The sequence below is a fragment of the Dioscorea cayenensis genome, unplaced genomic scaffold (genome assembly GCF_009730915.1).
Source record: "Dioscorea cayenensis subsp. rotundata cultivar TDr96_F1 unplaced genomic scaffold, TDr96_F1_v2_PseudoChromosome.rev07_lg8_w22 25.fasta BLBR01002236.1, whole genome shotgun sequence".
NCBI classification, from domain to species: Eukaryota; Viridiplantae; Streptophyta; class Magnoliopsida; order Dioscoreales; family Dioscoreaceae; genus Dioscorea; species Dioscorea cayenensis.
This window is the reverse complement of record NW_024088627.1, coordinates 21,867-37,445: the sequence shown is the minus strand read 5'-3', so window position 1 is coordinate 37,445 and position 15,579 is coordinate 21,867. Positions and strand designations below refer to the sequence as shown.

Below are 15,579 nucleotides of genomic sequence, written 5' to 3'. Positions count from 1 at the left end.
CTTTTGAGAAACATGTCCTTGCTTCCTTTCCTTTCCTTCTCAGCCTCATTCTCCTTCCCTTCAATCCTTACATGAAGGTAAGCTCTCTCCACATCTACTACACATTCTCTTCTTTTTTTTTTGGCTTATACTTGTGTTCCATTTTGGCCTTATCTTTCCTTGATCTTTGAAGGTCTCCATTGACATGGCAAAGGATGTAGATACAAGCTTCAGACATCCTCTTCCTGGAGGTTTGTCTTTGTTAAGCATGGATTTCACTTCAAAGGGAATTTCATGGGCTGATAACATTTGTCAGAAATGGGGAAGTATATGTGTGGATAATATCCTCTCTCAGGTTCATATTCATTGATTAAAAATGCTTGAATTTAGTACTTGTTTGCTATATGATTATAGTTTGTGATATTGTTTTGGTGATTGGCAGGAACCATGCAAGTATGTTGGTGTGTTTGGGGAACATTTTAGGAGGATGTTGGATGAGGTTGCTGATGATTGGCTTAATCATTCTGATGATTCTGTTGCAGGTCCTGTTTCTGATTTGTCTTTAGAACATAATGTTATTTCTCAGGTTTGTAAGAAGTCAAGGCTGGGTTTTGATGATCTGAATGCTTCAATTAATGGTATGAATCATGTGGCGCATTGTGATGAGGATTCAAACTGTGAAACATCAGAGAATTTGGATGAAAATTTGGGTTCTCACTGTTCTGATGCAGGTTTTCTTCTTTTCTCCTAATGAATTTGTTTTAGTTTCATCAATCGAAATGAAGTCATCTTTGGATTAGTAACATGTTTGATTGCTATTTGCTAGTTTTAAGTGCTAGGATGAATCATGTTGCACAATGTGTTGAGGATTTGAACTCCGCAACATCGGAGAATTCGGAGGAAAATTTGAGCTCTGACTGCTTTGATGCAGGTTTTCTTCTTCTTTTGTCTTGATGAATTTGTTTTATTTTGTCGCAATGAAGTCATCTTTGGATTAGCAACATGTGTGGTTGGTGTTTCTAGGTGCAAGGACTATTGAATGTTTAGATGGATTGTCTAGAGAAAAAGAAGAAGAAGAAGAAGAAGAAGAAGAAGAGGAAGGTATTGTTCATGATATTGTTGACTTACATATGGAATCCACTGAAGATTTTGAGGATGTAAACATCAAAGATATTATGGATGACATTGAAACTTCCAAACTTGTTTCGATCTCACAACCTGCATGCAATAAAGTTTCATACAAGGTAGCCTTTAACTTGTGAGCTTGATCTTCATAACAAAAATGATATTTTCCTTTAAGTTTGTTACATGGTTGATAAATTTCTCCATCTTGCTCATGACAAGCTTTATATGCGCACTGTGTGTAAATACTTGTCTCAATTTGCAGAACATGATAAATTGACACATTCACACAATATATGATAAATTGATTCTGCCAATAACTTGATCTTTGAATGTTTTGCTAGTCCCATTATTAGTTTATGATGCTAAGAGATTGCTGGCATCTGTTTTCTTTATCAGAGAAAATTCAGGCATGCGTTTTATTCCAAAATAATATCAGCAAAGAAGGACAAAGATGACATAGAAGCTTGTTTTACCAACAATGTTATGAAGAAGCAAGATATGTTGGGAAATGCTGCATCTGAAATATCATTGCAGCAATCTTTCGAAGCTGATTGGGAGATTCTGTAATTTTATCATCGACCTTTCTTAATAATAATAATGTCAGATAAACTGGCTTGTCCCTGTCTCTCTGTCGGTGAAATTGTATATAAGAGGTAATTTACTGTTCCATATTACTGATAACCCCTTATCATCATAGGAAACTTTATTTTCTAGGACAATACTTTTTTGCTTCCTAAATCTCCATAGAGCTTTTAGAAAACTAAAAAATGAAAAAGGAATATAGAGCTTTCACCAGAAGCTATTGTTTTAAATTCATGTTTGGAAATGCTCTTTGTTCCCCGAAAGAGCCTTTGCATCTTCGAAGTAATAACATTCAGAAAACTGAAAACTGGAAAATGAATTAGAATAGAGGGAGCAGAGATATTCCATACACAAGGATAATATGACTTTATTGAATGAGATACGAATTTTTTTGACATCATCTAGTGTTTTTTATAACGTTTACAATGTTCATGACCCTTGTTTGACAGACAATGGAAAAAGAGATGTATCTATAGTACATTTTGAAACATCGGATGGCTCAAGGAGGAAATGGCACTGGCTATAGTCTGCTGAAGGAGGAAGAGTCAAGTTAAATTCAGGTATTAAACCGGTGTTCTCATCTCTTGCATTGACAAGGGCAATGCTTGTATCATCAGCAATGTTACCTGCAAATTGTTTATAACTTTCACTGTGATGTATATATACAATATGAGGGGGAATATTGTTGCAGAAACACTATTCTGCATGACTTGTTTCTGTTTTTCTGCAACCAAGCATTTTATTATGTCAACTTGGTCAAGTTCAATGTTTCAATTCTTGTCATGTGGTTTCTGAAACAATTACCCTTGGGCTGGAAAACTGGGTAGTGAGAGTGAATTAAATTGTGAATTGAATGAAGTGGTCCATGGATAAGTGTTAATGGAGGCCAAGAGCAGAAAACAATCAAGGGTTGGGTACATAAAAGTCCTCAATGTCATTCCTTCACCATGCAGGCAACAGAACAGAGTTGGAAAAATTTTACGGAATTTCTACATTATTAGCACCAGAGGATAAAATTTTATATCCAGTTCAAATCATTTTTAGCATTGCATTTCATGATTTTATTCATTCTTGTGTCTGTACTTCAAAAATATAGCACAGTCCTGACTCCTGGTTGCCTTGCTATCATCCACTTGATAAATAAATGTTTTCTGTTTTTTGTAATCTTACCTTGCTGATGGGCTGATGGGGCATAAGCGCCACATTACCTTTTCTTGTTGATGTGGCAGTAACAACCCAGTATTTTTTAATGGAAATGAAAAGCATAAAAATAAAGTGAAATTAGATGAAAGTGAGCAAAAGGATAAGTGCAGAAACAAAAATTGCTTTACTGATAAGATTCCTTTTAATGGGAAAACTTCAACGTAAAATGTTTGCATGTGTCCATTGCTAGTACCACAATGCTACATCAGTATTTGTACCAAAGCATAAGCATATTCTACACGGGTAATTTAGCAAAACAGTAGTGAAAATGAAAATTCATAAGAAACTTGTAACCTGGACAGCTAACTAAAGGCATGGAAACATGCCAATTTATGAGCGGTTGGATCAAGAATATTCACTGGAAAAAATTTCTACAGCGAAAGCACAGATTTTATTTATTCTGCTTATTTTCTTCAATGACAAGACAATGTGTGTTGTTTACAATAAATATATTCATGCTCAGATGACACAGTATTGCAATTAGAATGCAACAGAAAAGAACTATAATACCAGAGAGGGTGTTCCAATGATGGAGGCATATAGCAGTAGGTTCCAGGTATCAGGTACTCCGGGAAGGCACCAGTGGCTGCAGTCAGCGAAGTTTCTTGGCTGACTTCTCTGTTCGACAGTCAAGAGCTTCCCTTGCCTGCTGGTGTACACAGACGTGTGTGCATCTCTTCGGTATTCTGTGAGTCTCGTGATGTTCAGGTATTTAACTGGTGTTCTCATTTCTTTGATTGTCCTCTCCACCGTAGATATCATGGACCTGGGAAACCACTGTCTGTAGTGTTCGTTGGTCATCGGGCTGGTTTGGTTAAAGCACCATTGTTTACTCACCCTGCAATTGTTAACATGATAGAAGTTCACGGTGCCTGAGGTGCTTCTCTGTTGAATGGTGTTATAAGAAAGAATATTTTCGTTCTCTTTGATGCAAAACTAGGCAAGGAGAAAAAAATAAAGATGTAGCCATCCTTTAATTCCTCTCTAAACTTGTTATGTACTAACCAAATGGAACATGTTCGTGCTTCCAAAATATCAATTTAATATTGAAATGTTCTCATGATATGTATAAGAACTCATTTTATACGATGAATGCATGAAGTAGAAGCCAGGACATCCTTGAAAGAATGATTTCTACAATGTAATGTATGATAGACAACATGCAATTCTAGATGTCATGTATATATGCATCAAGCTTCAATAACTTGGTTACAGATCATAAAAGCACATGTTCATAACCCTGTAACTAGCAGAAGTTAGCTCCTCTTTCATTGATAATTATCAGTTTATCACATTTTTCATTGTAAGCTCAGTAAAGAAACAATATAGGACAGATTTTGAGAGTATAGTTTCATCAAGTGAGCAAGAGGTTATTACGGTTGGTGCAAAGGGTTGGCGCTCCTGAAGAAGACCATTGTCTTTACAGGATCCACATTGCGGTCAATCCAGCGAGCCCATGTCTTCAACGCTGCTGCATATGCTGCATCTAAATCCATCTTAGCTTCCTTGCCATCTTGCTCAAAATAATCCCACCTGCACATGATCAGGTCAAAGATCACAATTTCATGGTGCAAAGGGTTGATGCTCCTGAAGAGACCATACGCTTTCAGGTAGTTCCTATAGTGGGTCCACCAGTGACCAGTGTTGAACACCATCACATCTGCACCTCGCCATTTTCTTGCACAGTCTGAAACCTTATCAAGCTTCAACACTTTCTTGCCATTTGATTCATCAAGCATCACTAAGAATGGACTCCGGTAGTACTCAACCTTGAGGTGGTAGTCCTTTCATCAATAACATTCAGATATAATTCAAAGTAAGACATAATGATAAAATTGTGACCAATTGGGAACACATGAAAGCATATGAAGATAAATTGAAACAAGGATCATCAACAGTAATCTCAGTCATTATAATGCACTTCTAATAATAATAAAAAACTTTCTAGCACAATATGGTTAGAAACTTTTGGGAGAAAAATGAAACTGCATTCACTGATAATTGAAATATGTATAATGAAGAATTAGACTTAATAAAATGGCAGTAAATGGGAAAAACCTCCAATATTGTCGCTGGGGACTGAATGGAGGTGCAATCAGAGATAAACGACACAAAGGATCCACACAAATTAGTTCTTAGCCTTTAAAACACCATGTGGATGAGAACCAAATAAACAACCGCAAAGGGTTTTGAAATTAGTAAACTCATCAAGAATTCCATTTTGTCAATAAAATCCCAAGTGTGGAAAATGATTCATAAAACCATTATTCAGGTTATGAATTACTGTTTGAGAATCTTATGGTACCAAAGTTTTTGATATTTGAAGAAATTTGCAGTAACAACCAAACAAAGATCATCATAAAATACCACACAGAACAGAACCACAGAAAATAAAATTTTAAAATTAAAAATAACCTCCACGAAAATAGAATTTTGGAATTGGAAATTCATCAACGATTACTTTTTTTCTATAAAAAAACTAAAAATAAATCAACAAACACCACAAAATTAGTCAGGATTATCAGCTGCTTAGGAATCGTATGGAAGTCAAATGTTTTGATAAAGAGAAACAGAGAATAAGCATCCAACCACTGATGGGAACATTCAGATATAAATCAACATGGATAATCAAGAATTACTTTCAACCATTAAAACATCTCGCATAAAAAGATATATATATATATATATATATATATATATATATATATATATAGAAAAAAAGAGCTTTTCCATCATCAAAATTGCTTTTAATCAATAAAATTTTCATAACTGGAAAATAAATCAGCAAAGAACACTAGTTGGGATCATGGAAAGTATTAACTTCTTGCAGGCATAAAGAGCTAAAACTTCTGAATAAAATAATGAGCAAATTACCTTAGCATGGAAGATCTTGTAGTCAGAGCTTGACGTTCGGAGCAAAACGCGAGAAGGCCTCTTGACAGAAGAGTAGAGCAAACAACAAAAAGATTCAAACTGGTTCCTGTTTAGAGAATCACCAACGATCAAAACACGCTTCCCTCTCAGTCTTTTCAGCAACAGACGACCATCAAACCTTCACCTCCATGCCCAACACCAACATGAGAATTAAACACAGGACAAGCAGGTCATTGAGGCATTTCATCAAATACCTAGGGAGAGTACAGCCTCTGGGCTGCCATCGCCAGTGCTGGTAGCCGGAGTCAGGCCGGCCGTTCTTCAAGCACACCACTTGGTCACTGAGGAAAGGACAGCGATCCTCATTGTATAGTGGGTACGTCTTGGGGTCGTACACCCACTTCCCATCAGTAATGTCGCACACTGTGCTGGAATTCAGGGATGGTGGTTCGCTCGCAGGAGTGTGAGCAGGGGCTATGGCTTTCTTCGCCATGGGAGGTGGTGGAGAGAGCTTGGGGTGGGGGGGTGGGGGGTGGGGAGAATAGTGTGCTGGACTGAGGCGGCACTGCGCTGAAGATGGTGGTGATGGTGGTATTGGTGGAGTTGGTGACTTGAACGGGTAGGAAGAGGAAGGGGAGTGAACGGTGAGCTTGGTCGAAGCGGAAGGAGAGGAGAAGGAGGACGAGGACGCTGGCTATGGCGCAAAGACGCCATTTTTGGTTGGTGAGAGCTCCAATGGAGATCTCCATTTCTAGAAGATGATGGCAAGCTTTGCTTCACCTTTCATCGAGTTCTTGGCTCTCATCAAAATGAGCCCTTTTTCTAAATATAACTATTTCGGAGGGTTAATTCATTAATTTTACATTAGAATTATCTCGACACATAAATAATACTTCTCTGATGGCTGATTTATAAATAAGTATTTACATTAAAGTTGACCGTTTATGAGAAACACCCTAAGAGGGCGTTTGGTACGTGGAAAACTAATAACTTTACAAGGGAACTAAAGTTGTGAAAGACTTTCACACGTTTGGTTTTAATTTGAGCAATGTAAAGTAACGGTCTTCATGTAATTACTTTCCCTTTGACTAGGGAAAATGATTCATAGGGGAGAGGGTGTGAAAAAGATTACACAGTGGTTGTGAAAATATTAAGCGAGTGAAATTTTGATACTACCCTTATTTAAATAAATTTTTTTTATTATTTTTTTTATTTTAAAAACCCTAGAGCAAAACTCTTTCGTTTTTCTTTTCTTTCCAAAACTCTAGGGCAAGAGATATCACTCATTAGATTTTTTTATATTTTTTTTTTTATTTTTTATTTTTTTAAAAAAATTATATTTTTTTGAACTAGATTTTAGCTTTTTATATGGTTTTAATAAATTCATTTTATGTTACAAGGGTTTGGTGATGGGATTTTAACTATATATATATATTAAATTTTATTAACTAGAGTAATTAAGGGCAAAATTGAGAATGTATATAACTTTACATAGAAACCTATTTATACCAAACGAAGGAAATAACTTTACATGTATTTCAATTACATTTTTTATGATACATACCAAACATTATTTTGTTACTTTGTAGGGAAAGTAATTGGAGGAAAAGACTTTACAGAAAAGACTTTCACAGGAAAAGTCTTTCACTGCAAAACACCAAACGAGCCCTAACATTGAGGAAATTACGGCTCGGTTATGTGTCTGTGAAATAGATTCGTAGCCTGATGATGTTTTCACTTTTCATTAAATTCTCCCAAGAATTGGGTCGTTATGCTGAAAACACCCTTGAATTTGTGATATTATTTTTTAAGTTTTGATTTTATAACTTTTATTACCCTGTATGCAAACATGACATTTTAGAATTTACAACTGATAAATATAAAATAATAATAATAATAATAATAATAAAAGAGTAATACTTATAAATGCCTAACCGACTTCCCGAAATGATATCATCGCGGCTTATGTGGCATCCACATCACCATATAATCTCTTTCCTAATCAGCCAATTTTAAAAATAAATAAATAAAAAAACAAGACAAAGTTTCCCGACGATGTGAGCCACAAGAGGCCGCAAGAGGGACGGCAACAGCGTGAAGGGGAGCCGGGACAGGGATGGCAAGTGACTACGAGAGGGGGAGACGGGTCGGCAACTGCGAGATGGAAGATGATCTAGGGCTTCATTTCGCGAAACTTTATCTTATTTTATTTTTTATTTTTTTTATTTTTTTTAAAATGCAATTGATTAGGAAAGAGATTATCTAGGGAAGTGAACACCACATCAATGACTATGTCATTAGGGATAGCATTTAGGAAAGTCGGTGAAGCATGTATAGCATTACTCATAATTAAATAACCTACCATTTAGGATTATGTTTAAGAATAACTTTTCATTTGTTCAAACTAAGTTATAAAGTTTGTTACTCCATATCACTTAGACATTGTCATTTCTCCAATTTATATCACAATTGGATTTCATTTTTGGAAAAAGAAAAGAAATCAAGATAATTTTATAATTTTTATAAAATATTAAATTTATGTTAACATGGAAGGTATCTATACATCTATACAAAATGTTAATTTCATACCCTAATGCTCTTAAATTACCCGTTTGGTTGAAGAGAATGAGAATATGCGGGATGGGGATAGAAATAGAGAAGGAGAATTGGAGATGGGAACAAAAGTAATGTTTGGTTTAGAGGGAATGGGGATAAGAATAGGAGAGGTGATAGGAGAAAATTTTAGTAAAATTACTTTTGTACCCTCTGATATTTTAATTAAATAATATATTTTAATTGTAAAAGAAATAATTATTATATTGATCCAATTTCTATAAAAAAAATTTAAAATAAGTTATTGATGCATTCATTTTCTAAATAAATTTTTAAATTTATTTAGAAATATATAAAAAAAATGTAATTACCAATTAAAATGTATAAATTTTTAAATAAGTTATTGATGTATTCATTTTCTAAACAAATTTTTTAATTTATATATTTTGATTGACGACTACAATTTAATTATTTTTATTTAAAATAAACAAATGTCCAAAATTAATTATTTTTAAATCACTGCATTTTTAATAAATCTAATGTTTCAAAAACAAATACAAAACATAATGAGATTTTTAATTTCCATCCAAATACTATCACTATTGTTATGATAATTATTATTAAATGTGATTCTGCAATTGGTTTTGCTCAGGGCCTCCACATCTTTTTAATTATCATTGTCTTATTATATAGGTAGTGTAATCATACATTATATTGTTCTATTTTCAAGCAATAACTCTCTAACTTCTCTTTCCCTCTCATTAGAAAAATATAAAGGTCTTTGTCACTGTCATTATTGTTATTATAATTATCATTAAATATTATTAAGAGAGGCAAATGTGACTTTGCAATTAGGTTTTGCTTTGACTTTTTTTTTTTTTGTCGTGGGCTCCATATCTTTTTAATTATCAATGTCTTATTATATAGGTAGTGTAATAATACATTATATTGTTATATTATCAAGCAATAACTCTCTAACTTCTCTTTTCCTCTCATTAGAAAAATATATAGGTCTTTATCACTGTTACTATTGTTATGATAATTATCATTAAATATTATTAAGGTGAGGCAAATGTCACTTTGCAATTGGGTTTTGCTTTGACTTTTTTTCTTTTTTTCTTTTTTGTCACGGGCTCCTTATCCTTTTAATTATCATTTTCTTATTATATAGGTAGTGTAAACATACATTATATTGTTATATTATATGATACACATCAAACACCATTCCTCAAGAGGTAGCTGCTGCAACTTGGCCTTGCTTCTGATCAAAGCTTTCAACATGCCTAGGTTCAAAGGTCTTAATAGATTTCATTGTTCCTCGATCAACACATTGAAGCTGGAATCATCTTTTTAATGGGAGACCCAACATGTCTAGATTCTCCAAGGCAAAGTATCTCCGCTTAGTTCATCCAAAGATAACTAATTTGTCTTTTTTTTTTGTGTTTTTACTATGGAAAATTTATTTCATAAGAGATATAAGATTAGAGAGAAGGTGAGATCAAGAAAGGTATTATTTTTCTTCATTAATTTTTTTTGAATTTTGATTAAAAGTTTGATTTTTTTTTTTCTTTTTGGTTTTGGTTTTTTCACAAAGGGTATGAGATTAGAAAGAAGAGCTCAAGAAAAGTGCCACTTTCATTCAATGTTTTTGGTTTATTTGTTTTATTTTTTCCCATTAAATTTTTTTTTGACAAATTGGAGACAAGCACCTTTTTATTATTTTTGCATTGTGCTTGAGAGGTTTCGAACTCGAGATTTCCCAAACACAAGCAAGGTAGGTTCCCATTAAATTTTGATTCAACATTTGATTTTGTTTGTTTTATTTTTTATGACAAGTATTAGATTGGAGAGAAGAAGATCTTAAGTACCATTTTTCTTTTTTCTTTTCATTTAAATATCTTTGCTTAAATTTTAATTCAAGCTTTGAGTTTTTTGGTTTTCGGTTTTTGTTTTAAATGCAGAGGAAAAGAAGATTTAAAGGTATGTTTGGAGAGGGATTCATAATTATTTTTTGTTTAATTAGAAATTAATTTTATAGTAATTCTTTGTTTAATTTGTTCAAAGGAAAATGTAATTTTTGGTTTTTTTTAGTTCAATATTTTGTCAAATATTACAATGTTTCAATTCTCTCCTTTAATGCAAGTCTAGAACTTTCACAACTTGCAATAAAACATTGCTTGCACGTCTTATGTTTTTGTTACTTAAATAAATAATAAAATCACAATTATATAAGAATTTAAAATTTATTTTATTGTTCTTTCAATTAAGCTCATTTGGATCATAAGTTACTTTATTATCATAATAGGTAAATGTATAAATATTAATATAAGTTTTCTATAATAGGTACATACAAAATATAGTAACATATTATATATATTCAATAAATTTATAATTTAACACATGATCTATGATTTGGGTGGAAATAAGTGGAGAAAATATGTTTATTTGTCTCATTTGAAAAAAAGTGTTTTTGTAAATAACATTTTTTTTCCATGGTGAGGATAATCATTATGAAAAATTAATGCTCATAATAGTTGTCTTATATATGTAATAACAATTGTATTGCTTCTCAAACTTTCCATCAACATCATGATGTTATGATATAGTGTTAATTATTTTATTTATTATGTTATTGAATTAAATTAGGCATTGACTACTGTCTAAAAATACATTCTCCTTTCCATTTGTGAAAAGTCATCTTATAGGTATGTATGTACATACGCATGTAAGAGTGTATGTCTAAAGGTATGTATAAGAGTATGTATGTATGAGTGGGTGTCTTACCTTCTTTGGAGGTTATTTATTAATCTACTTTGGAGATTACTTATTATGGTTAACATAGTGTCAAACCCTATACATAAGGTTAGAGTTATTAGGTTTTGATTAATAAGTCCATGTAACACAACATAATGTATTAGTCAAAACCTAATTCTAGCTAGGATGACTTAGTGGCATAGCTTGTTATGTTACATGGACTTATGGGTGTCATCTTTGACAACTCTCCCATCTCCATAAATCCCTAACCTTCTTTCCTTGCTTCCCTTGCTCCACTCTGATAACTCTCACAACCTCGTAATTGTAAGAGAGCTCTACCCCCATCTACAGTAGTAAAATTCAAACCACCAAATTTATTTAAATCAATAACAAATAAGAGTTACAAATATGTATGTATGTATGATATATATATATATATTTGATAAAAGTTGACAAAACATCAATTTATTAAAGAAGAAGAGCATAACATAAGACAAGAACCAAACAAACAACCAGAAGAGAAAAACTAAACCAAAACAAGACGAACCAAAGTGAACAAAATCATAAGGGAAGATGCACTTCACAACAACCACACAAAAGTAAAGGGAAAATAAAGAAAATCAAAGCAGAGTTGCCGAAGCCCACCTCCTAGTTGCAAAGGCCATGAAATCGAGGGAGCGCCCAAGGTTTGGCATAGAGACATCTGGGAAGCATTGATTTAGGTTCATATTTGCAAAAATCTAAGCAAGAATCATATGAATATTTTTTTTATATAATAGAAAGATGTGAGGATGCATGAAAATTAAAAATCTGATTGATATATATATATATATATATGTTTCAACAATAATTTTTTTAACCTTTTTTTTAAATACTTCCAAAACAAAAATACACTCTTAGATTTAGAGAGAAGAGTTACAGAGAAGATTATATCATTGTTACATTGGTACTTGAACCATGGTAAGTATAACAAGAATATCTTTGGATACCTTTGTATGAACTATATACTAGGATTTGAATATAAATATATAGAGAATGAAACCTTAAAGAGAGAGAGAGCTCTCTCTCTCTCTCTCTCTCTCTCTCTCTCTCTCTTCATCATATCTTCACCATACCATCACTATATATCCCCTCTACGTGCATTGCACCAACCTTAAAAAAGCATATCAAAACAAGCATGCATGATATCTCACATAATAAATAATCATTTAGGTTTATATGCATGCATCTTTCAAACCAAAGCATATAATATACATATATATAGGAAGAGCAAGAAGAAGAGAATATATGTGTATGTGTGTGTGTGTATAAGAGAAGTATGAGTAGAAAAGGAGAGAAGGTTTGCTCTAGGGTGTGAAGAGGACAATAATTCAAATTTTTTCAAGTAATAGATGAAATAAATTTATCTATCAAGGGGGAAAAATATAAATCATTAAGAGATCAAGCATAATAACATATTTATATTTTGATAGCTTATAATATAATATATTTAATTAAATTATATTAATATATAACCATACATTATATGAATTTTGTTTATTATATATTTTACTTATTAAACAAAATTAGAAAGAACAAACCACTCAACGCTAAATAGCGCCAGCTATTTTCAAGATGGGAATAAACTCGCCAAAGATATGAATAGCTATAAGACAATCCAAACACCTAACAAATTTCCCCCAATGTAAACCACTAGAAACAATGGTTCAACCAAAGTCTTATCATCTCCACTAAGAATTTTTCAATCTTATGCATTAATGTCATTTTCGATGCAAACCCTTCACTAACTTGACACATCGTTGGATAAGCTTTCAACCCTTGCAACAATCTCTGAAAAACATAACTTATATAACAACCTCTTCTACACTCGCCACCATACTAACCTTCACAATCTGTCTCAGACCTTCCTCTTCCATTGCTACCATCAATAGTTGCTTCATCTCTACTCTCTCTATCAAAGAGTCTGAAATGTAACATAGGTTGTTCTCCGCAGTTTATTCATTATATAGTATAATATTATATATATATATATATATATATATATATATATAACGATAAAGAAAATTCTTTATAGATCATTAGTATAAACTGATGCTCATGATGTGTTATTTTTTGTATTTATTCCTTCACTCATAAAACTACTTCAAATATAGAAAATAATTAACTTAACAAAATTTTGCAAATGAAAAGACAATTAACAAATTAATTTTTCAAATTTTTTTGTTTTTTAAGATAATTATACAAAAAAAAATAGAAACAATTTTAACAACTTTAGTTTGAATAGTTTAAAGAGGACAATGGTGATACACACCAAATCTAATAAGATATTTATAGTAACTAACATTAATTTTTTTATCTTACTATTTATATAGTAGCTTATCAAGAATAGGTTACTTATATATTAATATTGACATAGTTTTCTATTTTCTTTGACTAACACTTTCATAAACAAATCATTTGAGTATTTGTGCATAACTAATATGACAAATATCAAGCAACTAGCTCGCATTAATACAATATCTAAACCTTATTATTTTTTCACCAATTCATTTTTAAGAAATCATAAAAGTCTGAAATGTAACATAAGTTGTTTTCCCTAGCTAATTCATTCTATAATATAATATTATATATATATAAAGAAAAATCTTTATATATTATTAGTATGTACTGATGTTTTGATGTGTTGTTTATATTTATTCCTTTTACTGATAAAACTATTTTAGATATACAAAACAATTAACTTAATCAAATTTACTAGATGTAAAAACAATTAAAAAATTTATTGTTTCCAAGTTTATTTTTTTATAAGAGAAGCGTATGTTGAAAAATAAAATAAAATAAATCAAAGGACATCCCATAGATAAATCAAAATAGATCCAAACTTAATGCTTATATTATTATATACTAAATTAACTATATATGAATATAAAATATATACAAAAGTGATTCAAACAACTTTAGTTTGAATAGTTTCAAAGTGGACGGTGATAATATGAAGCTTCGCTTATAAGATCTTTATACTAGCTGAATTAAATTAATTTTTTTTCTCAACATCAAGTTCTAGTAGAGCTTTCCCCTTGAAGAACCTCCAACAAAAAAAGTTTAAAGCAAGTGAGTGATTAAAAAGATTAATGAACAAATTATTCCCAATATTTATTTTATTTTTTTTTAAGAAAAATAACAATGCATTACAATTACATTTATTTGCAAAGGCAAAGAAAAGATGCATTTTGATCCTTAAAACCATAAAAAGGAGGGATTCCAATATTAAAAATATTTTTTTATGTGTGATTTTTTGTATTATATTATTGACAAACTTTGTGTGTGTGTGTGTGTGTGTGTGTTTATTTTAAAATAAAATCCTTGTGAAATTTTATTATTATTAGACCCTATCTATCTTCAGTTCCTTTAATTATAAAAAAAAAACTATTTATATGTCTACAGATACTCACAGCATTAGTGCGAAGCTGACAAGTGTACAATTTTAATTAGAGGTCTAGTGTTCCACATGAGAAGGAAAACTTTATATGTGTGTATGTAGTTTAAAGCTCATCCGATTTGTCAACACCTACATCTCACCTAATATGTTATAATATATTATAAACTCCATTATTGACTATCATCTCAATGATGTTTTGTCCCTATTAAACATGAAAAACTGCCATCTTTTGTGTATTTACATTTTTAAACAATGTTGTTAAGCCCGAACATGCCTCGTTGGTCCGATCGAAAAAACCGAGAATTGACCATGAGGCTTGTCCGGCTACACCCATTGACTTGCCTTTGAAACAACAAGGCCAAAAACCGGGCAACCCAGCTGTTTGACCCGGGAACCTTTTCACCTTGCCGGATATAACAGGGTTGTGCGGGAGAAGGACGAGCGAGTGGGCCAGGGACGGATCTACGTTATGAGAGGTGGGGTCCATGGACCCCCACTTTTTAAAAAATTTACCTTATACATATATATATATATATATATATATATATATATATCATATATGGCATGGACCCATCACCCACATTTGATATTCTTTGACTAAATTTTTTATTATATAAATTGGACCCCATTTATTTTATGGAATGTGGATTCGGTCCAACAACTTAATTACTCAACCCCATTTATTATGGACTATGGATCCCATTTTAAGTGAATATTTTAATGATTTCATTTTTTTTTAAAAAAACCCTTTTACTATCTTAAAAGTTTAGTTTGTGATCCTTGTGGAGGACCTAAAGGTGTTGGTGCTTAACAGATGTGGTTTCAAAATTAGCAATCCAAACAATTGGCATCTCTCTTCTCATCTATAAGGCATAAAGCTCACCAAGGTCCAAGATCCAAGGCTCCAAGGAGTGGACTTGAGTCTTGTGCAGGTTGATACTTAGTATCCATCATCCATGGCTTGGATTTCTTTGATCTTGTGTTTATGGTTGGAAATTTTTATGATTGTGATTCTGTGACAATGAGTAAACATCATTATTTATGATATCCCAAAAACCTAATTATCTTTG

The 15,579-nt window shown here is 32.0% G+C and overlaps 2 protein-coding genes across 3 annotated transcripts; one reads left to right on the top strand and one right to left on the bottom strand.

Moving 5' to 3' along the window:
- LOC120257632 lies at positions 1 to 2,456 on the top strand. 2 transcript variants are annotated; one of them, XM_039265069.1, is made up of 8 exons: positions 1 to 77; positions 173 to 334; positions 422 to 478; positions 566 to 710; positions 806 to 910; positions 1,003 to 1,223; positions 1,501 to 1,757; positions 2,136 to 2,456. In XM_039265069.1, exons 1-7 carry the CDS (start codon positions 72 to 74, stop codon positions 1,669 to 1,671), a joined length of 867 nt encoding a protein of 288 aa, XP_039121003.1. In that variant the 5' UTR covers positions 1 to 71; the 3' UTR covers positions 1,672 to 1,757; positions 2,136 to 2,456. The 2 variants fall into 2 exon arrangements, with proteins under 2 accessions (XP_039121003.1, XP_039121002.1); XM_039265068.1 differs by having other exon boundaries at positions 422 to 710.
- A 656-nt stretch (positions 2,457 to 3,112) lies between these two features.
- Positions 3,113 to 6,453, bottom strand: LOC120257629 (protein trichome birefringence-like 3). The gene is made up of 5 exons (XM_039265066.1): positions 6,018 to 6,453; positions 5,764 to 5,941; positions 4,492 to 4,673; positions 4,267 to 4,422; positions 3,113 to 3,727 (listed from the first exon to the last, which is right to left on the bottom strand). Exons 1-5 carry the CDS (start codon positions 6,254 to 6,256, stop codon positions 3,391 to 3,393), a joined length of 1,092 nt encoding a protein of 363 aa, XP_039121000.1. The 5' UTR covers positions 6,257 to 6,453; the 3' UTR covers positions 3,113 to 3,390.
- Between the last annotated feature and the right edge of the window lie 9,126 nt (positions 6,454 to 15,579).

Coding starts and splice junctions, on each gene's coding strand:
- LOC120257629 (XM_039265066.1), bottom strand. CDS start 6,256: ATGGCGAAGAAAGCCATAGCCCCTGCTCACACTCCTGCGAGCGAACCA. Junction 4,674..5,763: donor ACAAGATCTTCCATGCTAAG/GTAATTTGCTCA, acceptor TATTGATGAAAG/GACTACCACCTCAAGGTTGA. Junction 4,423..4,491: donor TATAGGAACTACCTGAAAGC/GTATGGTCTCTT, acceptor GATCATGTGCAG/GTGGGATTATTTTGAGCAAG.
- LOC120257632 (XM_039265068.1), top strand. Junction 711..805: donor TTCTCACTGTTCTGATGCAG/GTTTTCTTCTTT, acceptor GCTATTTGCTAG/TTTTAAGTGCTAGGATGAAT. Junction 911..1,002: donor CTCTGACTGCTTTGATGCAG/GTTTTCTTCTTC, acceptor TGGTGTTTCTAG/GTGCAAGGACTATTGAATGT.